Source organism: Tupaia chinensis, unplaced genomic scaffold (genome assembly GCF_000334495.1).
Source record: "Tupaia chinensis unplaced genomic scaffold, TupChi_1.0 Scaffold000058_1, whole genome shotgun sequence".
Classification (NCBI taxonomy): domain Eukaryota; kingdom Metazoa; phylum Chordata; class Mammalia; order Scandentia; family Tupaiidae; genus Tupaia; species Tupaia belangeri.
The window spans coordinates 481,257-507,872 of NW_006159516.1; the positions used below are offsets into that span (position 1 = coordinate 481,257).

Here is a 26,616-nt window from a genome sequence, read left to right on the forward strand (position 1 = left end):
AAAAAAAAAAACTCTCAAAAAAAAGTTCTTAATTAGAGCATTCCATTCAGAATATACATGTGGCTGGATGTGAAGAGTTAGAACCTATCTTTTTTACCAGATGATGCTTAGATGCCATCGTAGCCATCCTGGAAGCTAGAAAAGAACATGTTCCATTTGTCCGTGCACCCCCACAGACTCCGAGGGAACCAACCCATTTGTGAAATCAGAGTTCTCATTGATTTGCAGTGTGCTACTCAAAGAGACCCCTTCTCCGCCGGAGGCAGCTGCTTTTCCTCTGGCACTGGGGGCAGGTCAGGTGCCTTCTGTCCACACCTTGCCACCGTGAAGCGATTCATGTGAAGAGCTTCTTCGTACCCAGGGAGGGTGTCCAAAGCAGAGGGCAGTTGACCCGGGGAGCTGTGGGAGTGAGCCACAGCCAGGATCCTTCGTGCTGCGGGGCCAAACACAGACTGCAGGGCTGTGGAGAAAGAAGGAACAGAGCTAGCATAGGTGTAGGATCCTCAGAAATCAGAGACTTCGAAACCTCATGGAAAACATGGAGTATTAAAAAGTTGCATACATTTAATTTCTCCTCGTGCCAAGTAAACTCATAATAACTTTTTCTAATATGTCTGAATAGGATCTAGTTTAAGGAGCTAAGAAGCCTTAGATATCCATTTGCAAAGAGCTCCTATCAGAGCAACATGAATTCTGCTAAAATTGAAGCAAGAACAACCATCAAATTTATGGTGAAGTGTGGGTGGAAGAATGGTGAAATTACTGATTCCCTTTTAAAAATATTTATTTATTTAATTAATTCCATTTGTTATTATTTTTTAATTTGACCAGAGAGAGAGAGAGAGAGAGGGGGAAAGTGAGAAAGCAAGCCACCAGGTCTGGGACTCAAACCATGGTTGAACGCCTTATGAGAATCCAGTGCCTCTAACCACCATGCCTCCTGCTGGCCCGAAATTATTGATTCTTTATAAAAGTTTGTAGGGACAGTGTCCCCAAAGAAATCAGCAGTTTACAAATAAATAACATGTTTTAAGAAGGGACGAGATGGGGGACCAGTGGTTGGCATAATGGCTATGTTGCTAGACTCCCATGTAGTCGACCGCAGTTTGAGTCCTGGACCCAGTGGCTTAAACTCATGCTGGACGCATGTGTGTGCATACCCAAGATCCCAAGAGAGAATGGAGGAGAAGGGATTGTGGCGTGGCCATCCCCCTGGGGGGTGATTTATCGTTTTCTGTCTCTCTCTTTCTCTGACTTTTTGGCAAGCACATGCACCCTATAGCAAAAAAAAAAAAAAAAAAAAAAAAGAGAGAGAAGAAAATAAATCACCTCCCAAGGGAATAACCATGCCACAATCACTTCTCTTCCATTTTTCTCCTAGGATTTTGGGCACACCCAGGTACATGTCCCCAGCATGACTTTGAAGCTGCCAGATCTGGGACTTGAACCGTACTTGGCTATATGGGAGTTCAGTGCTGTAACCACTATACCACTAACTGCCCTTCCCCCTTTTCTTCAGTTAATGATGTAGAAAAGATTTTTTTTTTGAGAGTTTTTTTGCTATATGGCACATGCGCATGCCAGAAATACAGAAGAGAGATAGAGAGATAGAAAGTGAGAAATCACCCCCTAGGGGGGGTGACCACGCAGCAGTTCCTTCTCCTCTATTCTCCTCTCAGGATCTTGGGCATACACACACATGCGCCTGGTGTAAGTTTAAGCCACCAGATCTGGGAATCGAACTGCGGTTGACTACACAGGAGTTCAGTGACATAGCCATTATGCCAACTGGTGGTCCCAAGATTATGTTGACATGACTAAACTCCCAGGATCCCTAGTTCTTCTGAGATGGGCTAAATGGCCAATATTATTGTTTGTAATTGTCTTGCACTTGATAAATCTTACACTGAGAAACAAAGTTGATATTATTATCTTTTAACTCCATGCTTCCATGAGCCTTTTGAAATCCCATGTACATCTCACATAATATCCCTTCATTTTGACCAAGTGACCAGACTCACTGTCGTTTCTTGCCACAAATTTTATGAAAATCCGGAGAGGCATGTTTAGAGACCAACTTCACACATTACTAGAAGAACCTGTTTTCTCTGGTATCCTTGAATAATCTAAACTCTGTTTCTATACCTTCCAACCCTGTCCCTTCCCCTCTCAGACTCAGATGCCTTCATACCACCACGGAGAGCAGACTCCTTAAGGATATTTATTTCTGCTGTATTTATCATTTCCCTAAGATGACAGTGAAAACGATGAGATCGAGGGGCCAGCAGGGGGTGTGGTGGTTAAGGGCACTGGACTCCCACATGGTCATGATTCTAGTCCTAGACCTGGCAGCTTGCTTTCTCACTTTCTCTCTCACTTTGTCCCTCTCTGGTAAAATTAAAATAAAGAAGTAATAGTTAAATAAAACAATAAAAAAAAGAACATGATGAGGTAGAAAACATGAACAGCAACATGTCATATTGTTCTTTTCAAAATAAATATCACTGTTGGGACCAGCAGTTAGCGTAATGGCTATGTCGCTGAACTCTCATGTAGTTGACCGTGGTTCGAGTCCTGGATCTGGTGTCTTAAACTCTCACCGGGTGCATGTGTATGCATGCCCAAGATTCCGAGAGGAGAATGGAGGAGAAGGGATTGCGGTGTTACCATCCCCCCTGGGGAGGTGATTTCTCGTTTTCTGTCTCTGTCTTTCTCTGTCTCTCTGGCGAGCGCACATGCCCTATAGCAAAAACATCCCTCCCCCCCCCAAAAAAAAAGTAAAAAATAAATATCAGTGTTTTATTACCTGGTGTTCTGCCTGTTATTTTCTCCTCAATGTAGAAAAAAAATAATTTAAAGAATAGAACAGAAGAAGACAAGATAACATATCTTATAATTATCAAGGGGTTATTGGGGTTAAAATTTAGTGTATCAAGACCTGAAGAATAAAGAACCAAAAGTACACAGCACTCACTAATTTAATGATATAAAATAGCATAAATAGCAAAAAGAAAATGTAGGTGTTCACAAAATCCAGGACATTTCAGAAAAGCAATATGCTCAAAATATTGGGTTGTCAGAAAAGTCATGAGACATTTTTACAAAATATATTATGACTTTTCCGACAATCCAATAGTTTCAACAAAATACCTAATTATAAGCTGGGTCATTCTTCCTATAAAACATTTTCAATATTGTCTCTAATATTTGACTTATTTGTTCACTATATCACTAGCCAAATATTTCAGACCACAGCACCAGTGTGCGTCCAGGTCACTGAACCATCAGGTGTCTGGGGGTCAAAATTAGACTGAGTCCTTGGGCCGGTCCATGACCTGGTGGTTAAGGGAGCTGGGTCCCACATGGCCAAGTGCTGGATTAGAGTCCTGAACCAGCAATTCGCAAAACCCCAGGGTGAGTGTGTTTGTGTATGTGTGCCCTAAATCAAGAGAGAAAGGAAAAGTGGAAGAAGGAATTGAAGCATGACCATGCCCCGCTGGAGAGGAGGTACATTCTCTCTGTCTCTCACTGACCAGGGTGCAGGCAGTCTGGCAAAACCAAACCAAACCCAACTCCTCTGGGTCCTATTTTTTTTTTTTTTAATAGGTTTTTGCTATAGAGTGTATGTGCTTGCCAGAAAGACAGAGACAGAGAGACAGAAAACAAGAAACCACCCCCCCCTCCACCCCAGGGAGGATGACCACACCACAATCTCTTCTCTTCCATTCTCCTCTCAGGATCTTGCACGCATGCACACATGCCAGGCGTGAGTTTAAGCCACCAAGGCCAGGAGTCGAACCGCAGTTGGCTTCATGGGAGTTCAGCGACATAGCCATTACGCTAACTGCTGGTCCCGATCCTATGTTCTTTAACACCATTGGATCAGTGGTTTATAGCTTCGTCCCCTTTGCCCCTTCCAGGTCCCGCTCCCATGTTCTAAGGTCAATGTACTCACAAGTAAGCGTGCTCTGCAGAGTGCTGTCGTGATCAAAGGCGATGACCGTCACTTCGCAGGGTGATGGGCCCCGGTCCTCACCATTCCGCTGGTGGCCCAGACAGCAGCAGCGAAAGCACACGGAGCTCAGCCCACACAGGAGCAGCAGGACACCCAGCACCACCAGCAACCTGCAAGGCCCATGCAGCCAGCTCGCCTTCTGCCACAGGCCCCAGCTCTGACATAACCAGGCCTCTCATGTCGGCATAGTGATTCTTGTTTGAATATTTTGTGGAATAAGCATAAGATTTCTCTTTACACAGCTCCTTATTTTGTCAGCAAGATTCAAGTCAGTTCATTAGGAAAAATAATAAGATACTCAAGGTATGGGAGGGAGTGCTTTTTACCTCTCTGAAATAATCTCTCCTGTAGGGACCCTGCAGGAAAGACACAATGGTCTGATTCTGGCCAAGGAGATGGTAGGGAAGTCCTGGCCTATTGTCATGAGGGTTAGTGATGAGCCAAATGAACTCTACTCCATGAGATGCTAAGTAGACAGGCCAACTTACACATTTGTTTCCTGTTGACCGTTTATTTAAAAACTTAAAAAAAATCCATGAGAAATAAAGTGTCTTTCTATATATTAAAACTCAAACTTACCATATATACCAGAGGTGTACCCAGTCTGTAGGCAGGCAACTATGGAGAAAGAATAACATTTTTTATATTAAAAATATAGTGGGCTGGCTAGCCATGCAGTGATTAAGGGTGCTGTATATCTCACGGCTGACAGCAGTTCACATCCCACCTGAGTGGCTTGAAAGACACACTAGGCATGTGTGCTTGCCCTAACCCAAAGTCCCTGTTGGATAGAGAAGTAGAGGTGAAGGGATTTTAGCAGGACCACACCAAATTGGGGGATGCTAGCTAAAATTTTTTGCTATGTAAAGTAAATGTTTGTGGAAAAATGTAAAAATAAATAAATGAAAGAAAAAAAATTGGGGGATACTTTCTCTGGCAAGCACACACTGCCTCTGGTAATTGTATATGTATAGGATTTACTATGATACCTTGTTACTAATATAAAACAAGCATGGGGGGATCAGCAGGTGGCATGGTAGTTAAGGCACTGCACACTCCCACATGGCCAACCACGGTTCAAGTCCTGGACCTGGTGGCTTGCTTTCCCACTTTCTCTCCCTCTCTCTCTGTCTCTCTCTAGTTAACTTAAAAAAAAAAGAATGAATAAATAAAATTAAATAATTAAAAAAGAAAAGCATCGGGACCAGTAGATGGCATAATGGCTGTGTCGCTAGACTCCCATGTAGATGACTGCGGTTCGAGTCCCGGACCTGGTGACTTAAACTCACGCCAGACGCATGTGCACGTGTGCCCAAGATCTCGAGAGGAGAATGTAGGAGAAGGGATTGTGGTATGGCCATGCCCCCTTGGGGGAGTGATTTCTTGCTTTCTCTCTCTCTGTCTTTCTGGTGAGCACACACGTCCTATAGCAAAATCTCTCCAAAAAAAACAGGCCTCAGGGGTGATATTATTTACACTTCAGTGTAGCTGGCTGAATTAGTCATGGAACGGTATACTTTAAGGTTATTTTATACTGTAGATGGCACTGTGCAAATCATTCTGTAAGTCATTACAAATCAATTAAAGTAGTGTTCACAAAAATGTTAACAGAAAAATGTATTCATAGAGGCTGGCAGGTGGCATGGTGATTAAAGGCACTGGACTCCCACATGGCCAACCGTGGTTCAAGTCCTGGACCTCGTGGCTTGCTTTCTCACTTGCCCTCTCTCTCTGTCTGATCAAATGGGATAATAATAACAACAACAACAATATTAAATAAAGTTAAATAAAATAATTATTTTTTTAAAAAAGAAAATGCATTCATGACTATTGTAGATACTTATGATGAAAACTACCAAGAAAGAATTTGTAATGCAAGTTTATACAGAGTAAGTTTAAAAATGGATATGGGGACCAGCAGTTAGCATAATGGCTATGTCGCTGGACTCCCACGTAGTCGACCGTGGTCCGAGTCCCGGACCAGGTGGCTTAAACTCACGCCGGGCGCGTGTGCGTGCGTGCCCATGATCCCGAGAGGAGAATGGAGGAGAAGGGATTGCGGCGTGGCCATCCCCCCTGGGGGGGGGTGATTTCTCGCTTTCTATCTCTCTGTCTCTCTCTGTCTGTCTGGCGAGCACACACGCCCTATAGCAAAAACCTCTTCAAAAAAAAAAATGGACATGAAAGTTAAAATTTGTATAAATATTTGAGGTCAGTAAAGTGTAAATGTAAAGAAAATTCCAGTTAGATGCATAAAAGCAATACCATTAAGTCTGCAATTTATTTCGCAAGCCATTGCAACAGTTCCACTATCTAAAGGGCCCTGACCTTTTACATTCAGGGTCAAAACTAATATGCACATGCACTGAGACTAAACAGGAAGGGCGGAAAACTAGAAGCCAACTTCATCATGTTAAAAGCTAACTAGGGACCAGCAGTTAGCGTAATGGCTATGTCGCTGGACTCCCATGTAGTCGACTGCGGTTCGTGTCCCAGACCCAGTGGCTTAAAAGTCACTCCAGGAGTGTGTGCATGCGTGCCCAAGATCCCGAGAGGAGAACAGAGGAGAAGGAATTGTGGCATGGCAATACCCCCTGGAGAGTGATTTCTCGCTTTCTGTCTCTGTGTCTCTCTGTCTGGTGAGTGCACGCGCCCTATAGCAAAAACCTCTCAAAAAAAAAAAAAAGCTAACTAAATATTCTGGACTAACTATAACAAGTATAAATTCTCTCTGTAGGAATGAAAAAAGTTTTCATAGGAGAAAGAATATATGCAATATAAGAGATTGAAGGGGATGGAAAAGCATTCATGTTTCTTTGAAGATTAGCAAAACATAGTCATTTAATTATACTTGCCGATACATCACGCTTTTTGGGGGGAGGGTAGAGGCTTTTTGCTGTAGGGCGCATGCACTTGCCAGAAAGACAGAGAGAGACAGAGAGACAGAAAGTGAAAAATCATCTCCCGGGGGGATGGCCACACCGTTAATCCCTTCTCCTCCATTCTCCTCTCAGGATCTTGGGCTCACATGTACACGCACCCGGAATGAGTTTAAGCCACTGGGTCCAGGACTCAAACTGTGGTCGACTACATGGGAGCCGCATAGCCATTATGCCCTCTCCTGGTTCCTTTAATTTTTTTTTTTTTTTGGAGAGGTTTTTGTCATACGGCACGTGCACTCACCAGAAAGACAGAGAGAGACAGAAAGCCAGAAAGCCAGAAATCACTCCCCAGGGGGGATGGCCATACCACAATCCCTTCTCCTCCATTCTCCTCTTGGGACCTTGGACACGTACTCATACATGCTTGGCGTGAGTTTAAGCCACTGGGTCCAGGACTCGAACCATGTTCAACTACATGGGAGTCCAGTGACATAGCCATTACGCCAACTGTTGGTCACACTGCACTATTAAAATATAGTGAAATTCATTTCTATATCTTCTCTGTAGTCATAAGTTTGTAGAAAATATGACTATTTTTTCACCGAGCAATGCTTTGTCTCAGTTTTATCATGTTCCTCATTTGTTCCAAACTCCTCCTGCTTAGATTTTCATTCTATACAAAAGGAATCTTTACAGTGGTAGATGTCTAACAGTTCAGACAACTTGTGTCAAGGAGCCAAGGCCCGACGTGCATGTGATAAGTAATAGTAATACGAGCCATCACCATTTTCCCTGGATTTGACAGCTTTTTTTTTTTAAATAGATTTTTGCTATAGAGCATGTGTTTGCTAGAGAGATAGAAACAGAGAGAGAGAGAGAGAGCAAGAAAACAAGAAATCACCCCTCTCCCCCAGGGGTGGGTATGGCCATGCAGCAATCCCTTCTCTTCCATTCTCCTGTCAGGATTTTTGGCACGCATGCCCACATGGCTGGTGTGAGTTTCAAGCCACCAGGTCCAGGATTTGAACCATGACTAGCCACATGGGAGTCTAACACCTAAACTACTGTACCACATGCTGGCCTCAGACAGGACTGACTTTTGGGAAACTCTTCCCGTGGCTAGATATGTCTTTTCCTTCAGCCTAAAGAAGTCTTTTATTCAACTTGTTTCTACTTTTAAAAAAAAAAATAGTTTCTCCAAATGGAATGAGCTTCTTACAGTTTCAGCTTTATGTTCCTTGTATCTGCATAAAACTTAACCGTGACAGACATGGGTAGATGAAGGGATAACTACATGAAAATGATTTCATGTAGCTAATTCCATTTAGCTAACTAAAGTCTTCCAAAAAAAAATTAACCTGCCCTAAAAACTAGAGAATACTTTTCAGATTGAAAGTGGTAATGCTGTTTTGGAAATCATCCAGACATACATGCCAGTGAGTCTGTCCTGATGAGTCATTGACGTGGCTGGGGGAAAGAAAGTCTTTTGCAAGTCTCTCTGACTATAAGAATTAACTGTGCTTCTTTGATGAGAAGAGCGGCGTTGGGAAAATGCTGCAAACAGTGTATTTTGAGTACTTTAATGATGACACAAACATATTTCTGAGATTAGTGGGTGGATACCCAGTTAAGTAGAAATAAATGCAAGGGTGTCATAACTAATGACATTGCAACCGTCTGTGATTATTGATATTTAGGTCTGCTCCTTTCCCCCACCACCCCCAAACTTGCAGATACTTACTGTTCAGGATTGACACAGTTCTCCTCACACCTCGCCCCAGGAAGCTGTAGGAAGGGAAACAGTTTCAGACAGGGAAATGGTCTCGTCTGCTGGACTCAACTGCCCTTCAGCCATCTCATGACTGCTCTGTTAGGGCAATAGGTCAAGATGAGGATGAAGTCACAATGTTAGTGCACGTTAGGACTATTACTCTTTCTCTCTCACCTCTGCTAAGTATCATACTTGACGGAGGACCTGGAAGAGCCAATGTCTAATCTGCTGTTTCTGTGTAAATGAGCATGGCTGCCTTTGTGCATAAGAGGCAGCCATCTGTATCAATCGCTTGTCCAAGACATTGCTCTATTTGTTTTAGTAATCATTTTATTTAACTTTATTATTTATTTATTTATTCATTTTGATTTGACACAGAGAGACTAAATGAGAGCCAGAGGGACCAGCAGTTAGAATAATGGTTATGTCGCTGGACGCCCATGTAGTCGATCGCAGTTTGCGTCCCGGACCCAGTGGCTTAAACTCACACTTGCTGCGTGTGCGTGCGTGTCCAAGATCCCAAGAGGAGAATGGAGGAGAAGGGATTGCGGCGTGGCCATCCCCCCTGGGGGGTGATTTCTCGCTTTCTGTCTCTCTGTCTCTCTCTGTCTGTCTGGCAAGCGCACGCACCCTATAGCAACAAAAAAAAAACCCCCCCAAAAAAAAAAAAAAAATGAGAGCCAGAGAGAAAGCAAGAAAGCAAGCCTCCAGGTCTAGAACCACGGCAGGCCATGTGGGAGTCTTTAATCACCATGCCACCTGCTGGCCCCAACTGAGACATTTCTTGATTCAGCCTTAGAATATTGTTATTGTCAAGGACCAGCTGTTAGTGTAATGGCTATGTTGCTGGACTCCCATGTGGTCAACCGCAGTTCAAGTCCTGGACCCAGTGGTATATATATATATAGTTATTGTTTCTCTGACCTATGCCCAGCTGTGAGTTGAATTCTACCCCTCTGCCCTTTCCCATTCCCTCAGTACACCACTAAACTCACCATACAAGAGAAGAAGGAGAAAAGGAGGGGGGGAAGGGACCTGTAGGTGGATATATTTAACTTTATTTGAGAGGTTAAGGGAACTAAGGCACAGGGTTTTAAGTAACATGTAGTTATTGTTTCTCTGACCTATGCCCAGCTGTGAGTTGAATTCTACCCCTCTGCCCTTTCCCATTCCCTCAGTACACCACTAAACTCACCATACAAGAGAAGAAGGAGAAAAGGAGGGGGGGAAGGGACCTGTAGGTGGATATATTTAACTTTATTTGAGAGGTTAAGGGAACTAAGGCACAGGGTTTTAAGTAACATGAGCAACTGTACTCACGTATCCATGTGTTCAGAATTCAAATCAAACTCCATCATAAATGCAATGTTGAATGAATAGAACTAAAATGAAATTTGCTCTAACAACACTTTTAACATTTCAATCAAGTGCCTTCTACTCCTAAAGAAAATGTCCACTCCTTTTTTTTTATATGAGAAGTTTTTTTATAGGGCATATGTACTCTCCAGAGAGAGAGACAGAGTGACAGAAAGCAAGAAATCACCCCCCAGGGGGGATGGCCACACCGCAATCTCCCCTTCTTCATTCTCCTCTTGAGATCTTGGGCACGCACGCACATGTGCCCAGTATGAGTTTAAGCTGCCAGGTCCGGGACTCGAACCACAGCTGACTACATGGAAGTCCAGTGATGTAACCATTACGCCATCTGCTGGTCCCAAAAAAACTTCCACTCCTTCTTCTATCTTATATTGCACTTGATATCCTCCTTCACAGACCCCTCTAGGTAAACATTGGTTCTGGAAACTGTTTCTGTCTTCCAATAACTTGAATGACCTGATATTTCAGTAAAACAAGGAAGGCAGGCCCTTAAAAAGAGGCAGACATTTGTACTTATTGGGAGTTTATTGTGGGGATAGAGGGGGTAAGAGGGACACACATACTCAACACATTCCAGCCAAAAGAATTCCCGAAGAGGGTAATGACCATCTGTTACAGATAAGATTTGAGAAACTCCTAGTTATGTTTTTGTTTTCCTTTAAAATGTATGACTGGGACCTAGTCAACCCTAGTTTGAGTTCCGGACCCAGCAGCTTAAAACTCATACTGGGTTCATGTCTGTGTGCCCAAGATCCCAAGAGGAGAATGGAGGGAAGGGATTGCGGTGTGGCCATCTCCCATGGGGTGGAAGGTGATTTCTCGCTTTCTGTCTCTTTGGCCAGCACATACATGCTATAGCAAAAATAATCTCTAAAAAAATCAATCAGTAATAAAATGTATGGCCACTAACAATGACAAGGTATGTGTTTCCTCAACTTAGTATTTCCTTTCCTAAGAGCAACCTAAAGTGCTCAGCAGATAAATGTCACTCTTTTTTAGAGAATTATGTTTTATTTATTTACTATTATTATTATTAATTTGACCAGAGAGAAAGAGAGGGAAAGTGAGAAAGCAAGCTTCCATATCCAGGACTTGAACCGTGGTCAGCCATGTGGGAGTCCAGCACTTTAACCACCACACCACCTGCCAGCCCTGATAAATGTCACTTTTAAGATTTGGTGAAAAAAGAAAGAAATGAAGGGAAAGAAAGAATAAGGTAGGGACTAGGAGGCAAAAAGAACACACAAGAAAAATAAAGAAAAACAGAATTTTAGAAATCAGATGGACCAATTTATAGAAAGGAAAACGTAGTCCACTCCCTGCCAGGAATACACACTATCCAGCTTTTTCTGGTGCTCTTCTTCCTGCTACATTTCAGAGACCTATTAAACTTCACTTTGACAATTGTTCTGAATCCCTCAGCCCAATGACTCCTTTGTCAGCTAACGGATTACTTAGGAGCTTCCAGTTTATATCTAGAGACGTAAAGGGTCTAAAGTCTTTTTAAAGGGCTTCCCTCTCTTAACTTATGTCTAGACTGGAGAAATCTAACCTGCTAGAATAACATTAGGGCTGATGTAGGAAATTTCTTTTAGATAAATAATTCAGTTCGTTTTCATAATTTTTTTTGAGAGGCTTTTTTTTTTTTTTTAGCTTTAGGGCGCGTGCACTTGCCAGAAAGACACAGAGAGACATAGAGACAGAAAGCGAGAAATCACCCCCCCCCAGGGGGGATGGCCACGCCGCAATCCCTTCTTCTCCATTCTCCTCTCAGGATCTTGGGCACACACGCACACGCACCTGGAGTGAGTTTAAGCCACTGGGTCCGGGACTTGAGCTGTGGTCGACTACATGGGAGTCCAGCAACATAGCCATTACGCTAACTGCTGGTCTTTAGTTTTCATAATTTACTTAGGCTCTTAAGGGATGAGTGATAAGGTGCTAAAAGAGAAATACACATAAGGACCATTTGAAAAGTGCCTTCACCATCTTACTCATATCTATGGCTACTCTACTTTCTCTCCTTTTCATTGGCATTGCCATGAGTGCACACATCTATGTAACGGCATAATATTAAGAAAACGTTGTAGTTACTCATTTCTCCACTACTCTCTAGGTTCTATATTCCTTCACCATTCCCCCACCCCACCATGCATTTCTTGCTAGATTCTTCTGAGAGTTCATTTATCTGAGAAAACAACGCCAATTTTCCACCTTTTCACACTGAACTCACCTGGATGAAATATGCCAAGGTCGTCGTGATGGCTAGCACCTCCATCAGGCTGAGCTCCTGCTTCTCCAGGGTCATGCACTGGGTGTCTGTTGCCTTCTCTTCATGCTCAGAGCCATGTTTGACTTCGCGACACAGAAATCTTTAGGAGTTTCCTCAGCAACGCAGCAGTGTTTCCCTTTCTCTCTTTCTGTTTTCTCCTCTGAAGACCTCTAGCTTTTATTTTCTATGGCTGCTCTCTCCTTTCCTCCCAAGTTTACTTCTGTTTCTATAGTAACCTTCACTTCTCTTCCTTTCTACTATCAAGCTTCTTTATGTCTTCAATTTTCTTTCTCCTGTTGCCCCCAAAAAGAAGACATTCAAGGAGGACACATTTGTCCTCTGAATGAGATTTTCTCTTGCCAGTGATGAGAAAGGTGACTTTGAGAAATGTCAAAGGCAGATTGCTGGTGACCGCATGTGTTCTCTTCTTCAGCAGAAAACTAGTGATGTTCTTGGTCTTTTAGCACAGCACTCCAGGGGGACTGTTGAAGCCCAACCTTGGCAATCTCCTTTCACTCCTTCTCCATGTAATTAGCATCCCTCTCCCCTCACAACTCATGCTCTTTGAAACCCTCCCCTTCGCTATGTTGATAATCAACTCTCCCGTTCTGGGCCATTTATTCCTGACCATTGAGGCAGGACTGGAAGGTTGCCAAGTGAACTGGAAAGCCATCCCATCTCTGGAGAAAGTGGGTTTGACTATTAGAATTTCCAGGCATTTTCAAAGACCTCCTCTTCCAAACTATCTTCAGTTTCCATTGAAGCAGATCAATTAGATAGACACATTTTCTTAAACTATATTCAAGAGTAATAGTTCTATTGTTTTGTTTTGTTTTGTTTTTGTTTCTGTTTCCTCCTTTGTTTCTTTCCTTGTTCTTTTCCTCTCTTTCTCTTTTTGATAAACTTTTGTTATAAATCTTGTCACTCAAGAAAATGAAACCTAAGGTCAGAGTGAAAATAAGTACACATGGAAAAGACTTAGAATACTTACAAATAAACATATATACAGGAAAAAATAAATGCAGCACATGTGATTTATACTTAAGAAGATAATCTTTTCCTTAATAAGAAGTATCTTATAAGAAAATTGGGTATTAGTTTACAATGATATATCTCCCTCATAAGAATTGAATTAGAATCTCTTTCAGATCCTTTGTGACTCTGAAAGCCTGGTTGAACTAAGCAATTATTTAGGGGAGACTGTTGAGTGGGACTGAGAACACTCTTAGAACCCTCAAATAGCATGAATTGTGATAGAGAAAAGATAGTTTGTTTTTCTCAAATAATAAGAGAATGGCCCAGTGTGATACTGGTTACTTAAAAAAATCCATCAGTTTCAAAACTAACTGAGCATTGACATTCTTTTTTTAAAATGTAAGACAGTTGGGGTTAGGATAAAGGGCATTTTACAAATCCCAATAGAAAACTTGACAAGGTGGAAGATATTTTAAGGGACAAGGAGAGCAGAGCTTCAGTTCCGGCCCTTCACTGAATTATGATGTAGTTTCCTCAGTCCTTGATGTTCCCATTCAGTGGAATGCCCACTTGACCTGCTCTTGAAGTTGTTTCATAGCGAAGGTAAATCCAGAGGCAAGAAAGCATTCTGATTAGAGTATTTCTACTCAGAGTTCCACCTAGTAGGGAGCATCATGAACCTTCCCTTCCTGTTTTCTTGTCAGAGAGACAGTACACCAGCATAGTCTAGCTAGGAGAGCTGGGATTGAACACTTTGTCACTTACTGGTTGAGTGTTCTCAGATTACATATTCTATCTCTCTGTTGGCTTAGTTTCATTTTATGTAAAACGGTACTGATAGTAATATTTATTTCATAGGATCAAAAGATTAATTAAAAGGTCAGCAGGTGGCATGGTGGTTAAGGTATTGGACTCACACATGGCTGACTGTGGTTCCAGTCCCAGATCTGGCTGCTTGAAAATCATGCTGTGCATATATACCCAAAATCCCAGAAGGAGAATGGAGGGAATGTGATTGTGGTTGGCCATCCCTCTTGGAGAGTGATTTCTTACTTTCCCTCTCATTGTCTTTCTCTGGTGAGCACAGGTGCCCTATGGCAAGAACCTAAAAATAATAATTTTTAAAAACTTAATTAAATTAATATGTATGCATGCAGTATTCATGATGTCAAGTGCTATATGTGTTAGTTTAGATTATTTCAAATTTCACTCTATTTTACCAATGACCTTCACTTCCAATATGCTGGATAATCAACATTCTTTGTACTTTTCATAAGTATTTTTACACCAATTTCTCTCCAGACCACAGTTTGGCTTTCCTAATATTTTAGCTCTTGAATGCTTTCCTCTGCTAGCCAGAGGATCTCTTCTCCAAACCATGCCAGCCCTCACCTGCATGAGCAGGTTTCCCAAGGAACATGACCTTTCCCTCCATTGCACTTTTCCTGACATGTGATTGCCATGTTTTTGCCCTCCAGCTTTCTAACAGGTTTGAACAAAATAGAATTCTGTTAATGACCTACTTGTTATTTTTATTTCTTAGAATTACTGTTGCTTTTTTTTCCTCCAGATTATTCCCTGAGAAAATAAAACAATTTTTTTTGTCACAATGAAAGAAATTGTGCCTTGTGAGAGTGATCATTCTGAGTTCAGTCCTTGTCAAAGCCTCTATGAAGATAATGAGGAGAAGAAAGAAAATTTAGGAGGAAAACTGAGGGAGGTACACACTGGACAGGTGTAGAAAGGCAGGAAACTAGGGTAGAAGCGAATGATTTAATTGCAATCCTATACAATCTTGTGCAGTCCCATTAAGCTTGTGAATCATTAGCTTATACCCTGATAGTTAACTACATGGAGTAGAACCAATGGAGGGTCATGTACACAGACCTTTTCACCTATGCTTCAGGGAATTGTTATACAACTGCTGTAACAAGTGCAGCCAAAGAATTGCTTATTTCTGGTTCCTTTGACTGTTTCTTTTTGACCTTGCCTAGACCAGGTAGACAAACATGGATTCCTTTTTTCTCTGTGCCTCCATGAAATGGAGGCCAGGATTATTACTACTCTGAGGCCTCAACCTCAAGGTATAAAGAGTTGAGCTGTGCCTTCAAAAATATGTAACATGGCAGAAAATGTAGTCAGTTCCAACTTGCAATCACTGGGTGCTCCACTAGAAAGTGTCTCTGCTCTATAAACTAAGATCACAGGATAGATGTTTAGTGGCAACATCAGAGGCATTGAAAATCAATAAGACAACAGTTGTTTCCAGGGGAAGAGGAAAGACTAAGGAGCTAGATATATCAGCATTCTCCAAAGAAAAAAAGTCAATAGGATGTATTCATATATAAAGATAAATTTATTATGAAAAATTGAGTTCCATGACTATGGGTTTGGAAAGTTTAAATCTGTAGTGTGGTTCAACAAACTGAAGATGCAGGAGAGCAGATGGTATAATTCCAGTCCAAAGGCGATCGATGGATATCCAGGAGAGTTAGTGCTGTGGTTTCAGTTCAAAGACTGTCTGCTGGAGAATTCTTTTTTTCTTCTTGGTTGGGGAAAGTTAGTCTTCTTCAGGCCTTCATTTTTTTTTCACTTTATTTTATTTTATTTATTTATTCATTTGCTTTAATTTGACCAGGGAGAGACATAGAGAGAGAAAAGGTAAGTGAGAAAGTAAGCCACCAGGTCTGGGACTCAAACCGTAGTCAGTCCTATGGGAGCATCCAGCACCTTAACCACCATGACACCTGCTGACCCCCTCAGGCCTTCAATTTTTGGATGAGACCTATCCACATTATGAGAGAAGTCTGTTTTACTCTGCTGATGAATATGTTAATCTCATCCAAAAATACCCAATCTGAACACCCCATGGCCCAGTCAAGATGACACAAAATTAACCACCACAGGAGTTACTGTTTAAGGGGAACAGAGTTTTGGTTGGAAAGATAACAAGCTTCCAACAATGCATGGTGGTCATGGCTGTACAATGTTAATTAATCAAATGTCACTGAATAGTGCATCTAAAAATGATAAAAATGGTAAAATGCATGGTGGTCATGGCTGTACAATGTTAATCAAATGTCACTGAATAGTGTATCTAAAAATGATAAAAATGGTAAGCGTTTCATGTATTGAGTTGTCAGAAAAGTCGGGATGTATTTTTTTCTATTTTTCTATACAAAAATGTGTTATGACTTTTCAGAAAACCCACTAATATTAATGTCATTTAAAAGAATTGAATCACCCTTGGAATGATAAAGGTATGCCCTTATTGTGATACTATTTCAGTATTTATTCGTTCATTATTAAAAGCAAATTCCTCCGTTTCTATTTCTGTGAAAGTCAGCATGTCTGCAGAAATGTATCCCACCATAATCTTGCCTCCTGGCACTCACAGTCAGAGGAAGGAGGATGGGACTGGGGTGACCCAGATGAGTAACTGCTTTGTTACAAGTTGATTCCACCAGGATGCACTTGCTACATGCTGAGATTTCTGTGAGCTGTGTGATAGAGCAATCTTCAAATGGCAGAGAGACCATTTTGAACCAGGTCATAGATACCCTGCACAGAGAAAAAGGAATACAGAAAAATTTGAGGAGCAAGAAAATGGAATCCTAATTAGCCTGTTGATATTGGTGGGTTTTTTTCTTCATTGTCTTCTCGATACTATATTTATTTATTTTTCCATTCTCTTATCTACACTCTCCTTTTAACCTTTCTTCTTGTAGCAGTTTAAGGCAGATTCCAAATCTTGTTATGTTACACATAACTACTTTAGAAGACACCTCTAATCGATGTAGATTTTTTGGGGGAAAAGGAACATCTAGCTTCAATGAAATATTTATTTACTGGTTAGGAGGTTGTAAAGGGAAAATAGGTGAAGGTTTATTAGTGAGTGCATGTTGGATACCACCAGGGGAGGACATAGGATACCACCGGGGGAGGCTTCGTGATGCAAGTTAATCACAGGTTAGACGTGAACATATCCTTTGCTGGGAAATGCATCTGTGCAGGGTATGACCAATACCCATAGTAATTATTGTCTTTTATTGTGTTTTTATGTTCTAAGTGGAAAGCTTGCCATTTCATCCAAAAATCTCATTTGAATCACTAATGCAGCTTATAAAGTAGACATTATTCACAATGTATAGACAAAGTCATCGATTCGGAGTATAAATAATTCAAGATTATAGACCCAGGGAAAGATTTGAAACTAGCTCTATCTAGTTCCATCCAAAGTGCTCTTGGCTTCTATGTTGTACTGTCACTGCATGAAATAATCTCCCTAATTAAGTTCGAAAATTAACCAGGCTGGAAATGAGAGTTATTTGATTATCCCCGACACTTTTAAGTCTCTGTCAATTAAAACAGTGAAAAGGAAAATTGTGACTTATAAAAGACACCATGTAGAGGCAGTCTGCGTCACTTAAATTCAACACAAATATGAACATTGAAATAAAATAATCTAGCCCAAATGCAAATTCTCCCACAAATTTAGTGTGAGTTAACTGTCTTTGAATTTCAGTTTACTTATCGGAAGAACAGGTACAATGCCTCTCCTCTAAGGCTCATGGAAAGTACAGTTTTCCCTTTTATGTATTAGTGAAATATCCTGAAACACTATCAGAATGGCCACCTTCCCCACCTGCAATAGACATAACTCAAGAATTTGCGTCAGCCAACTTCCCAATATGAAGCAAAGACTTCCCTTCCTCCTACCAGCGATTGAGTCATCCCACTCTTAGATAACAGGCAGCTATTTAAATACTCCAGCAGAAGTTCACGCATTTTCACTTCGTAGAAGTTTCACTTGAATGAACTATTTTACTCTCTCTTTCTTGGCATGAATTTGGAAATGACTTTTGATGACCTCGAGATCAAGACAATGAAGGACCAAGCTGATCAGAAGTCAAATGGAAAGAAAGCCGAAGGTACTAGGGTTGGGTAAATGTTTACAAGGATAGAATCCCAGAGTTAGCTCAAAAATGGTGGTTTTGAGCATTTCTAATTTCCAAGGCTTTCCAATATTCCTCATTGAATTTATATTTCCCAAGTTTGGGAGGATATAATAGAATTAATATCATTTACTTAAAAGGAAAATAGTTAAGTTATAATGATGATGGTGTTGATGACAACCTCTGAGCACATACTGAGCATAGCATAGGCTATGTTCTATGCTATTTATTTAAACTGTTTTTTTTCTTCGAGTTTTCATGATAACCCTTTGAGATCAGTACTATCATTATCTTCATTTTATAGAGGACTAACTAGGGGTCAGGAGATTAACTGAATCGTCCAGTTTTATAGAGTTGGTAAATGGTAGAGCTAGCATTGTAACACAAGCTCTCATTTATCCAAAACCCAATATATTCATTCAGGAAATAAATTCACCCAGTATATACAAGATGATTTTTAAAAAGAATTGTTTTATTTAGCTTTATTTATTTATTTATTCATTTTAATCTGACCAAAGAAGGACAGAGAAAGAGAAAGAAAGTGAGAAAGCAAGCTGCCAGGTCCAGAACTTGAACTGCAGTTGACCATGTGGGGCTCTAGCACCCCAATCACCACACCACCTGCTGGACCTGCAAGATGATTTTTCTGTTAAGTGTCCTTAAGGCATGGCAGAAACCTGGACAGTCTTATGAATAATCCTAAGCAGATGAAATAATATTCATTATGACTTAGCATAAATAATAATCTATTGTACATCACTGCCTTTAAAAATTATAATCTCTGTTTGCCACACATAGTAAGTTGAATTGCTTAAGTATCAATTAATTCATAATCCCAATGCCACAATCTGGATAAATTACCCTTAATTTTACATTTATTATGAAAAAAGAGAATGAATGTAAGACGAGGAAGACAGACAAATATTGCCAAAAATTTGTATAAATTCCAGATCCTATTTGTATAAACAAGATAGAAGTTTCTCCCAACAGAGAAAATAAGTGTGAGCGTAGAATGATTTAACATTTAAACTGATGCACTATGTTGGTGTGAAAACAGTGCTGGCATTTATTTATTTATTTAAGAATTATTCATCTCATTTGTTATTACTATTATTATTGTTGTTTTAAAATTTTGACCAGAGAAAGAGAGAGAGAAAGTGAGAAATCAAGCCTCCAGATCTGGGACTCAAACCACGGTAGTCATGTTGGAATCCAATACCTCAACCACCATGGCACCTGCTGACCTCAGTGCTGGCATTTATAGGTGAACACACAAGTTAATAGTCATTTGTTTATCCATTTCTTCATTATTCATGTAGTAGATATTGAGTGCCTCCTCTTTACTATAATTATGAAATGAATTCCTTCAGAAACTCAAATAGATTAGTTACATGCTGCAAGAGATGGGATTGTTTTCTGATTAGAAAATCACAGGTAGAGTTGGAGACTGGATAATGGTGATGGTCTCTGCCTACCGGGGAGAAAGGACAAAGAGGGGTCTATAGAAAATGTGAACGTGTGCCTTCCCTTCACAGGTGTGGGTGCCGTGATTTTTTTTTCTAAAAATATAGGAGTTTCATCACTCAAGAGTGGTGGGCATTGCTGTCTGTTTTATAATCCCAAAAGAAATACCAGAAGGAAATACCAGAAGGAAAGTTTGGTTGAAAGATTTACCCAGAGTCATTTACCCCTGAAGCTAGGATTAGGCTAGGATTTGCAAGAGGTACAAAGGTTTTCTCTGTCAACTAATCTCACACATTCCAGGAGCCAATATTTATTGAATCAGTGAGTGAACCTTTTTCTTCCCTGTCAAAATATCTATTTCTTTACATTACCTGGAGAGTTGAACACAGTGCTTTTGACACAGGAGGGCTCCATGAGTAGATGTGACCATTGATGGATTTGGATCATGACCCATTCACACTGGATATTTTATGGTATAATATTCCAAGTCTTGTATCAATAATTACTGACAAATGGATTAAAGACCTATTTGAAGGTTTTAGCATCTGCGGGATCTTAAGCAAATCACTGAAGTTTTCTATTTCCCTATTTCCATATAGAAGATCACACTATTGGTTCCATATTTGTTTATCTTACAGTAGGAGGAGTTCAGATATATTACTTGTGGTGTTTTCCTGCAGAATCAATACTGTTTGTGTGGGTTTTTTTTTTCCCTTGGTTTAGTGGTAGAATACATAATTAGATATTCATCTACCTGTGAACTACACAATTTATGGTTTTCATAAAAATGCTGAATGTTCCTCTTGTGATAAGAGGTCCACAGTTGCAGTGAGTGACATGTTACTATAAGCCAAGTAAATATTGAACTGTCATTTCTTTTTTTGGGGGGGGATCAATAATTGATTATGAGATGTAATTTGAATAAATAAAAGTTGAATAGTGGAAGCAGCAGATGGTATAGTGGTTGAGTCACTGGACACCCATGTAGTCACCATGGTTTGAGTCCTGGATCCAGCAGCTTGAAACTCATGCTGGGCACATGTACTTGTGTACCCAGAATCCCAAGAGGAAGAGTGGTGGAGAGGGAATTGCGGTGTGGCCATACCTTTTGGGGGATGATTTCTTGCTTTCTTTCTCTCTGTCTCTCTGGTGAGTGTACATGCCTTATAGCAAAAATCTCTCTCAAAAAAATAAAGAAGTTGAATGGTATAAAGTTACATATAGAATTCTTCGAAGCAATCTCAGTTGCCTGACTAAAGCTTGTTTGCTTGATGTTTGACATTTGTTTATATGGTACTTAAAAAGTACACTCTGTGTGTGTGTGTGTGTGTGTGTGTGTGTGTGTGTGTGTGTCTGTGAATACATGAGATTTATTAAAAACATTAAGCTTGCTGCTCTGTGGATAAAGCCAATCTAACCAAGCTGGTCTGAAAGTTTCTTGAACAGTCCCTGTACGGAAAGTAGACAAAGTATAATCTTTAGAGTCAAATATTTAGAAACAGATATTTGATATTGAATCATGGTTTTTAAATTTACAGATTTTTACCATGGGTAAATTACTCAGATTCTTTAATTGTCTGTATATTTCATTTGTAAATTATTTACAGAGCCACTGGGAAGATTAGTAGTGATCTACAAAGCTCCAAGTTGAGACAGGATCCAAAGAAGGCTGAATCACTTGCTTACACAAAAAAGGATCACACCCTTTTTTTTCCTCAAGAGATTTTTGCTATAGGATGTGTATGCTCACCGGAGAGACAGAGAGAGACAGAGAGGCAGAAAGCAAAATATCCTTCTCTGGGGTGATGGTCACACTGAAATTCCTTCTCTTCCATTCTCCTCTTGGGATTTTGGGGTACACATGCACACATGCCCAGCATGAGTTTAAGCCACCTGGTCAGGACTCAAACCACGGTCGACTATGTGCGAGTCCAGCAATGTAACCATTATACCATCTACTGGTCCCTGTTTACACCTGTTTCTGTCTTTCTCATCTATGCCATCACTCCAGGTCCTCGCCTCCTTTCTTCACCATGCTGGTGCCCTGCTGCTGTGACTCTAGGTGTCCTTTGTCTGGGATTACTGGTGACCATTGTAATGCTGGGACTGCAATGTAAGTGCTGATATGGAGAAATGATTGGGGGAGTGGGAATGAGGCTTAATAAACAATGGCTTCTAAGTCTGTTTCATAATCACTGCAAAACAGCCTTGATTTAGATTCATTTTAGGCAAAATGTTTTTAGAATGACTGGTAAGTTGAATGGGTATATTGTTCATTTCTCAAATGGATAGAGACAATGGAATAAAGATAATAATGGTAATTTAAAAATTTTCGTTTTCATAAATTCATAAATAGTGCCTATGTAAATTCTAGAATGTTAGAGAATAACTTAAAGTTACTAATCCACAGATCATGTGAGATACCTAAAAGTTAAAAAAAAAATTCATTTAGTTCTTCTCGAGTTTTGATAGAGATGATTAAATGTTTCTTTTTAAAAGTTTTTGCCACAGGGCATGTACATGTGCCAGAGAGGAGAGAGAGAGACAGATAGTGAGAAGGAAAGTGAGAAATCACGGCCCAGAGGAGATGGCCACACCATAATCCCTTTCAGGTAGAAGACAGGGACCCTAAAACCATAGTTAGGGTATAGGCTCAAAATAGAATCACAAAATAGCTAAGGTTTTTTTTTTTTTTAGAGAGATTTTTGCTATAAGGCGCATGTGCTCACCAGAAAGACAGAGAGGCAGAAAGTGAGAAATCACCCCCCTGGGGGGATGACCACACCGCAATCCCTTCTCCTCCATTCTCCTCTTGGGATCTTGGGCACGCACACACACGCGCTTGGCGTAAGTTTAAGGCACCAGGTCCGGCACTCAAACTATGGTCGTCTACATGGGAGTCCAGTGACATAGCCATTATGCCATCTGCTGGTCCTTGCTAATTTTTAAAACGGAAATAAAACAGCTTGGCTGCTTCCTTGGGAGAGACCTCTTGCAAGGTGGCTCAGTGACTGACCTAGATCTAAAACAAAGGCTTTTCCCAGGCTCCACCACATTCCAAGAAGAGGGTAAGGTAGTGGTTTTATAGCCAAAAGCTTCTATACTAAGAATCTCTTGACCTTCGTACCCACTCCAAAATTAGGAGAATAACCAGATCCATATAATATATGCCTCTCCTCACCAATGCATGGGTGAGTCCCACCTAGAACAAGCCTGAACAAGGCCTCTTTGACCCAGATAAATACCCCTTCCCCACTTCCACCTCAAAAACCCATTTTCCCGGAGCTCTGTTTTTCCTTCCCTCTCCTTTAATAAGCTCCCTGCTTTGCTCTACTTACTCTTTGTGTCCACATCTCTGCTTTTTGGTGAGCTTGGGACAAGAACCTGCGTCCTGCTACGAGTGCGGGGCCCAATCACCTCTGCACTTCCGTGTTCCTGCATCATCTTCTCCATTCTCTTCCTGGGATCCTGGGCACACACACACATGCACCCAGCATGATTTTCAGGCCTCCATGTCCAGGACTCGAACTGCGGTCGGCCATGTGGAGGTCCAGAACGTTAACCACTATGCCACCTGCTGGCCCCAATCAAATGTCATTTTAAAGATAAGAATCAGAAACACAATTTTAATAAATAAACATTTCAAACAAAGAGGGATCCGTCAGCGGCATAGTGTTTGGAGCAGCTGGACCCCACATGGTAGACTGCATGATTTGAGTCTCAGACCAGTGTCATGAAAAACACGCTGGGCACATTTGTGTGCATGCCCAAAATCCCACGAAGAGAATAAAGGAGATGAGATTGCTGTGTGGCCATACCCCTGGGGGCAGGGTGCTTTCTTCACTTTCCCTTTCCCTCTCTTTCTCTGTCTCTTTCCTGTGAGTGCACAATCCTTATGGAAATAAATAAATAAGGGGCCAGAAGATGGCATAGTGTTTACATCGCTGGACTCTCACACAGCGGACTTCGGGTCAAGACCTGGACACGGTGGCCTGGAAATCACGCCAGGCACATGTGCAATACATGCCCAAGATCCCAGAAGAACGGAGGAGAAGGGATTGCTACGTAGCCAACCCTTTGGGGGGTGATTTCTCACTTCTTTCACTGTCTCTGTCTGTCTCTCTCTCTGGCAAGTGCATGTGCCCTGTGGTAAAAATCTCTAATAAATAAAATTTAAAAAAAAAAAAAAAAAAAGCAGGGCTGGCCCTGTAGGCTGTTTGTTAAGTAAGGGAGCTAAACTGAGGTTCAGTTTCTGGCTCTGGTAATTTGAAAAACACACCAGGCATGTGCACACGCCTGCCCCAAAGCCTAACAGGAGGAAGAAGTGGAGAAGGGATTACAGTGTGACTGTGCCCCATGGGGGTGCTTTTTCCCTCCTCCTTTCTCTCTCTGTCTCTCTCCAGGACGTGTACATGCTCTCCTGCAATTAAAAAAAAAAAAGAAAAGAAAAGAAAAGAAAATATACTTTAAGTTTATAATGTGAGTATTTAGGAATACAGTTTATTGAAAGGAAAAGAAGTGAAAAGAAAGACCAGAATGGCAAAAACAAAAACAAAAACAAAAAAAGCGATGGTGCCCATCATCCATCTAATCAGCCTGTGGAATTAGGTTGTAGGTCTGAGTTATCGTGTCTATCCAGGATCGAGGTCAATACAGCATTTGAAGTGCTATTTGTTTCTCAGTTGTTCGAGTTCACACACTATTTTTTTCTTCCATCTCTGAACACTGAGATTCTTTTTAAATGATTGAGAAAAGTGTCCTTGACTAGGAGGTGGTGCCCAAAAGGGTCTTCCCCTGTGGCTATGATCAACCTAATGAGAGTCTATTCTGGCCTTCAAACCAAGGAATGTGCACCCTTCAGATTCCAGTACTGGGTACTGGCCCTCTTTGTCTGTTTGATTTCCCAACCTTCAAATCATCTCCACCCTTCCTAAAACGTGCTATGGCCTAAAAAGAAAAATGTAAAAAAAGTTAGGGGACTATTGTGACATAGTTGCTTACAATAATTCTGTGGGTGGCTGTCTCAGAAAAGAGTGAATGTCATAGTTCTTAAATAAAATTGGGAAGTCTGGCAGCATAGACAGATGAGAGCTGATGGATTAGAATTAAGATGCAGAGTAATCATTAATGACAATTCCTATAGATAGTTGCTGAGACTGGTGGGTGTCTGACTATTTGGGGTTGTCTGTTTTTTATTTATTCCACTCTTGTGGTATATATCTGATATTACTTTGTGTGTAACTTTTAATTAAAAATATCATTTTAAATAATTTTGTGTGCAGTTTCTAACAGTTAAAAAAAAAAAGCCAACAAAAGCTGAAGGAATATTAAATAACTTCCCAATCTGTAATTTTTGAGTAAATTTGGGTCATTTTCTAGCAGCTTATCTGATAGGTAAGATTATTTGATTCTGTGTTCTTTTATTATTTTTTAAGAGAAATTTTTGCTATATGGCATGTGTGCTTGCCTGAAAGAGAGACAAAAAACTAGAAATCACCCCCCTCCCCCGGGGGTAGCCACACCACAATCTCTTCTCCATCTTCCTCTTGGAATTTTGGGCATGCACACACATGCTCCTGGCATGAGTTTAAGTTGCTAGGTCCGGGACTCGAACTAGGGTCAACTGTGTGGGAGTCTAGTCAAGTAATCATCATGCAATCTGCTTAGTCCCTTGATTCTGCATTCTGATTTCCTTGGAACCTACGGAAGAGATTTTTTTTTTTTTTAATGAGGATTGGAAATAGAGTATTAATTCAGCTGTGATTTTAGTGTCCCAGGCGTCCGACCTCCTAAAGAGACAGCAAGTAAACCTTACTCACCAGGAAAATATACTGGAGAGACAGACCTTAGCCTTGCAGCAAGCAGAAGAAGCTTCCCAGGAGTCACAAAGGGAACTCAAGAAAATGGTAGAAACCCTTGCCCAGAGGCTGGATGAGGAAACCAAAAAGCAAATGGAACTTGAACACCAGAACCTGAACCTCAAAGAAGCTCTGAAGAGAGCTGCAAACTTCTCAGGTATTGGGGGTAGGGTGGGCAGCGCAGAAGGCAGTGGCAACTTTTCTGTTCAATCTCAATTTTTTTTTAAATATCTCTACGTAAAAAATTGGCATATTGATACATGTATCATTATTCATTCCAAATGTTCTATGCCAAAGTTAATTTTTGCCATTCCCACACTACCTATGCCAAGACCCTGAGACATCTGTTTAATTAAGCATACCTTGGGGCCAGCAGGTAGTGTGGTGGTTAAGGGCACTGGACCTCACATGGCTGACCGTGGTTCAAGTCCTGGACCTGGTGGCTTGATTTCTTACTTTCCTGCTCTCTCTCTTGCCCTGTCACCCTCTGGTCAAATAAAAATAAAGAAATGAAATTAAATTAAAAATAATTATTTAATTAAGCACACCTTTTAGCAGATTCATTTTTTCCCCTTATGAGAGCCTCTTCTTTGTTTTAAAAATTCTAGTTTTGAGATCTTTCTAGAAGTACCTTCCCACTCTCACTCTGTGCCACATAGCCTTATCTCTTTCCATTCCAGTATGCTTTAATCATTGAATTTCTGAGAGGTCTGTTTGCTTTTACAAGTCTCTACTCCACCTTTGTGTTAGCTTCCACTTAGGGAACTATTTTTTTTTAAAGTTACTACATCATTTTACATGGAATGCATTGAGGTAGTCTATCTAGGAAGACTTAGGTTGATACTTCAGGTTTGGTAAAAATATGAGTGGTCTAGGGCATCAGTTTATATAGAAGAATTTAATTGATCCAAAGGATCTCATAATTTACACAGGTACAAAGAGTTGAGTCTATTTTATAATGTAAGGTTTGATATTATTTTAGAAGCTATCTGTAGTATTTGGTTTTTCTACAGTGTGTGGTTAAATCAGATAAATACTTTTAGTCAT

General features: G+C 40.7%; 2 protein-coding genes across 3 annotated transcripts in view; one reads left to right on the forward strand and one right to left on the reverse strand.

Moving 5' to 3' along the window:
* TMEM52B (transmembrane protein 52B) lies at nucleotides 1-12,884 on the reverse strand. Its single transcript, XM_006141562.1, has 5 exons — nucleotides 12,279-12,884; nucleotides 8,639-8,682; nucleotides 4,595-4,633; nucleotides 3,956-4,125; nucleotides 1-460 (listed from the first exon to the last, which is right to left on the reverse strand). Exons 1-5 carry the CDS (start codon nucleotides 12,351-12,353, stop codon nucleotides 237-239), a joined length of 552 nt encoding a protein of 183 aa, XP_006141624.1. The 5' UTR covers nucleotides 12,354-12,884; the 3' UTR covers nucleotides 1-236.
* Nucleotides 12,885-16,825: 3,941 nt separating this feature from the next.
* Nucleotides 16,826-26,616, forward strand: part of OLR1 (oxidized low density lipoprotein receptor 1) — a 19,044-nt gene continuing 9,253 nt past the window's right edge. Inside the window, exons 1-4 of one of the 2 annotated variants that reach the window (XM_014592498.2) lie at nucleotides 16,826-16,927; nucleotides 18,169-18,223; nucleotides 21,723-21,824; nucleotides 25,481-25,726. In XM_014592498.2, the coding sequence (XP_014447984.1) occupies nucleotides 18,178-18,223; nucleotides 21,723-21,824; nucleotides 25,481-25,726 (394 nt within the window). In that variant the 5' untranslated portion in view covers nucleotides 16,826-16,927; nucleotides 18,169-18,177. Of the gene's footprint in view, nucleotides 16,928-18,056; nucleotides 18,224-21,722; nucleotides 21,825-25,480; nucleotides 25,727-26,616 lie in introns of those variants that run through there. The other variant, XM_006141563.3, reaches the window with a different exon arrangement.

Coding starts and splice junctions, on each gene's coding strand:
- TMEM52B (XM_006141562.1), bottom strand. CDS start 12,353: ATGACCCTGGAGAAGCAGGAGCTCAGCCTGATGGAGGTGCTAGCCATC. Junction 8,683..12,278: donor CCTTGGCATATTTCATCCAG/GTGAGTTCAGTG, acceptor CCCTTCCTACAG/CTTCCTGGGGCGAGGTGTGA. Junction 4,634..8,638: donor AACTGTGTCAATCCTGAACA/GTAAGTATCTGC, acceptor CTTTCTCCATAG/TTGCCTGCCTACAGACTGGG.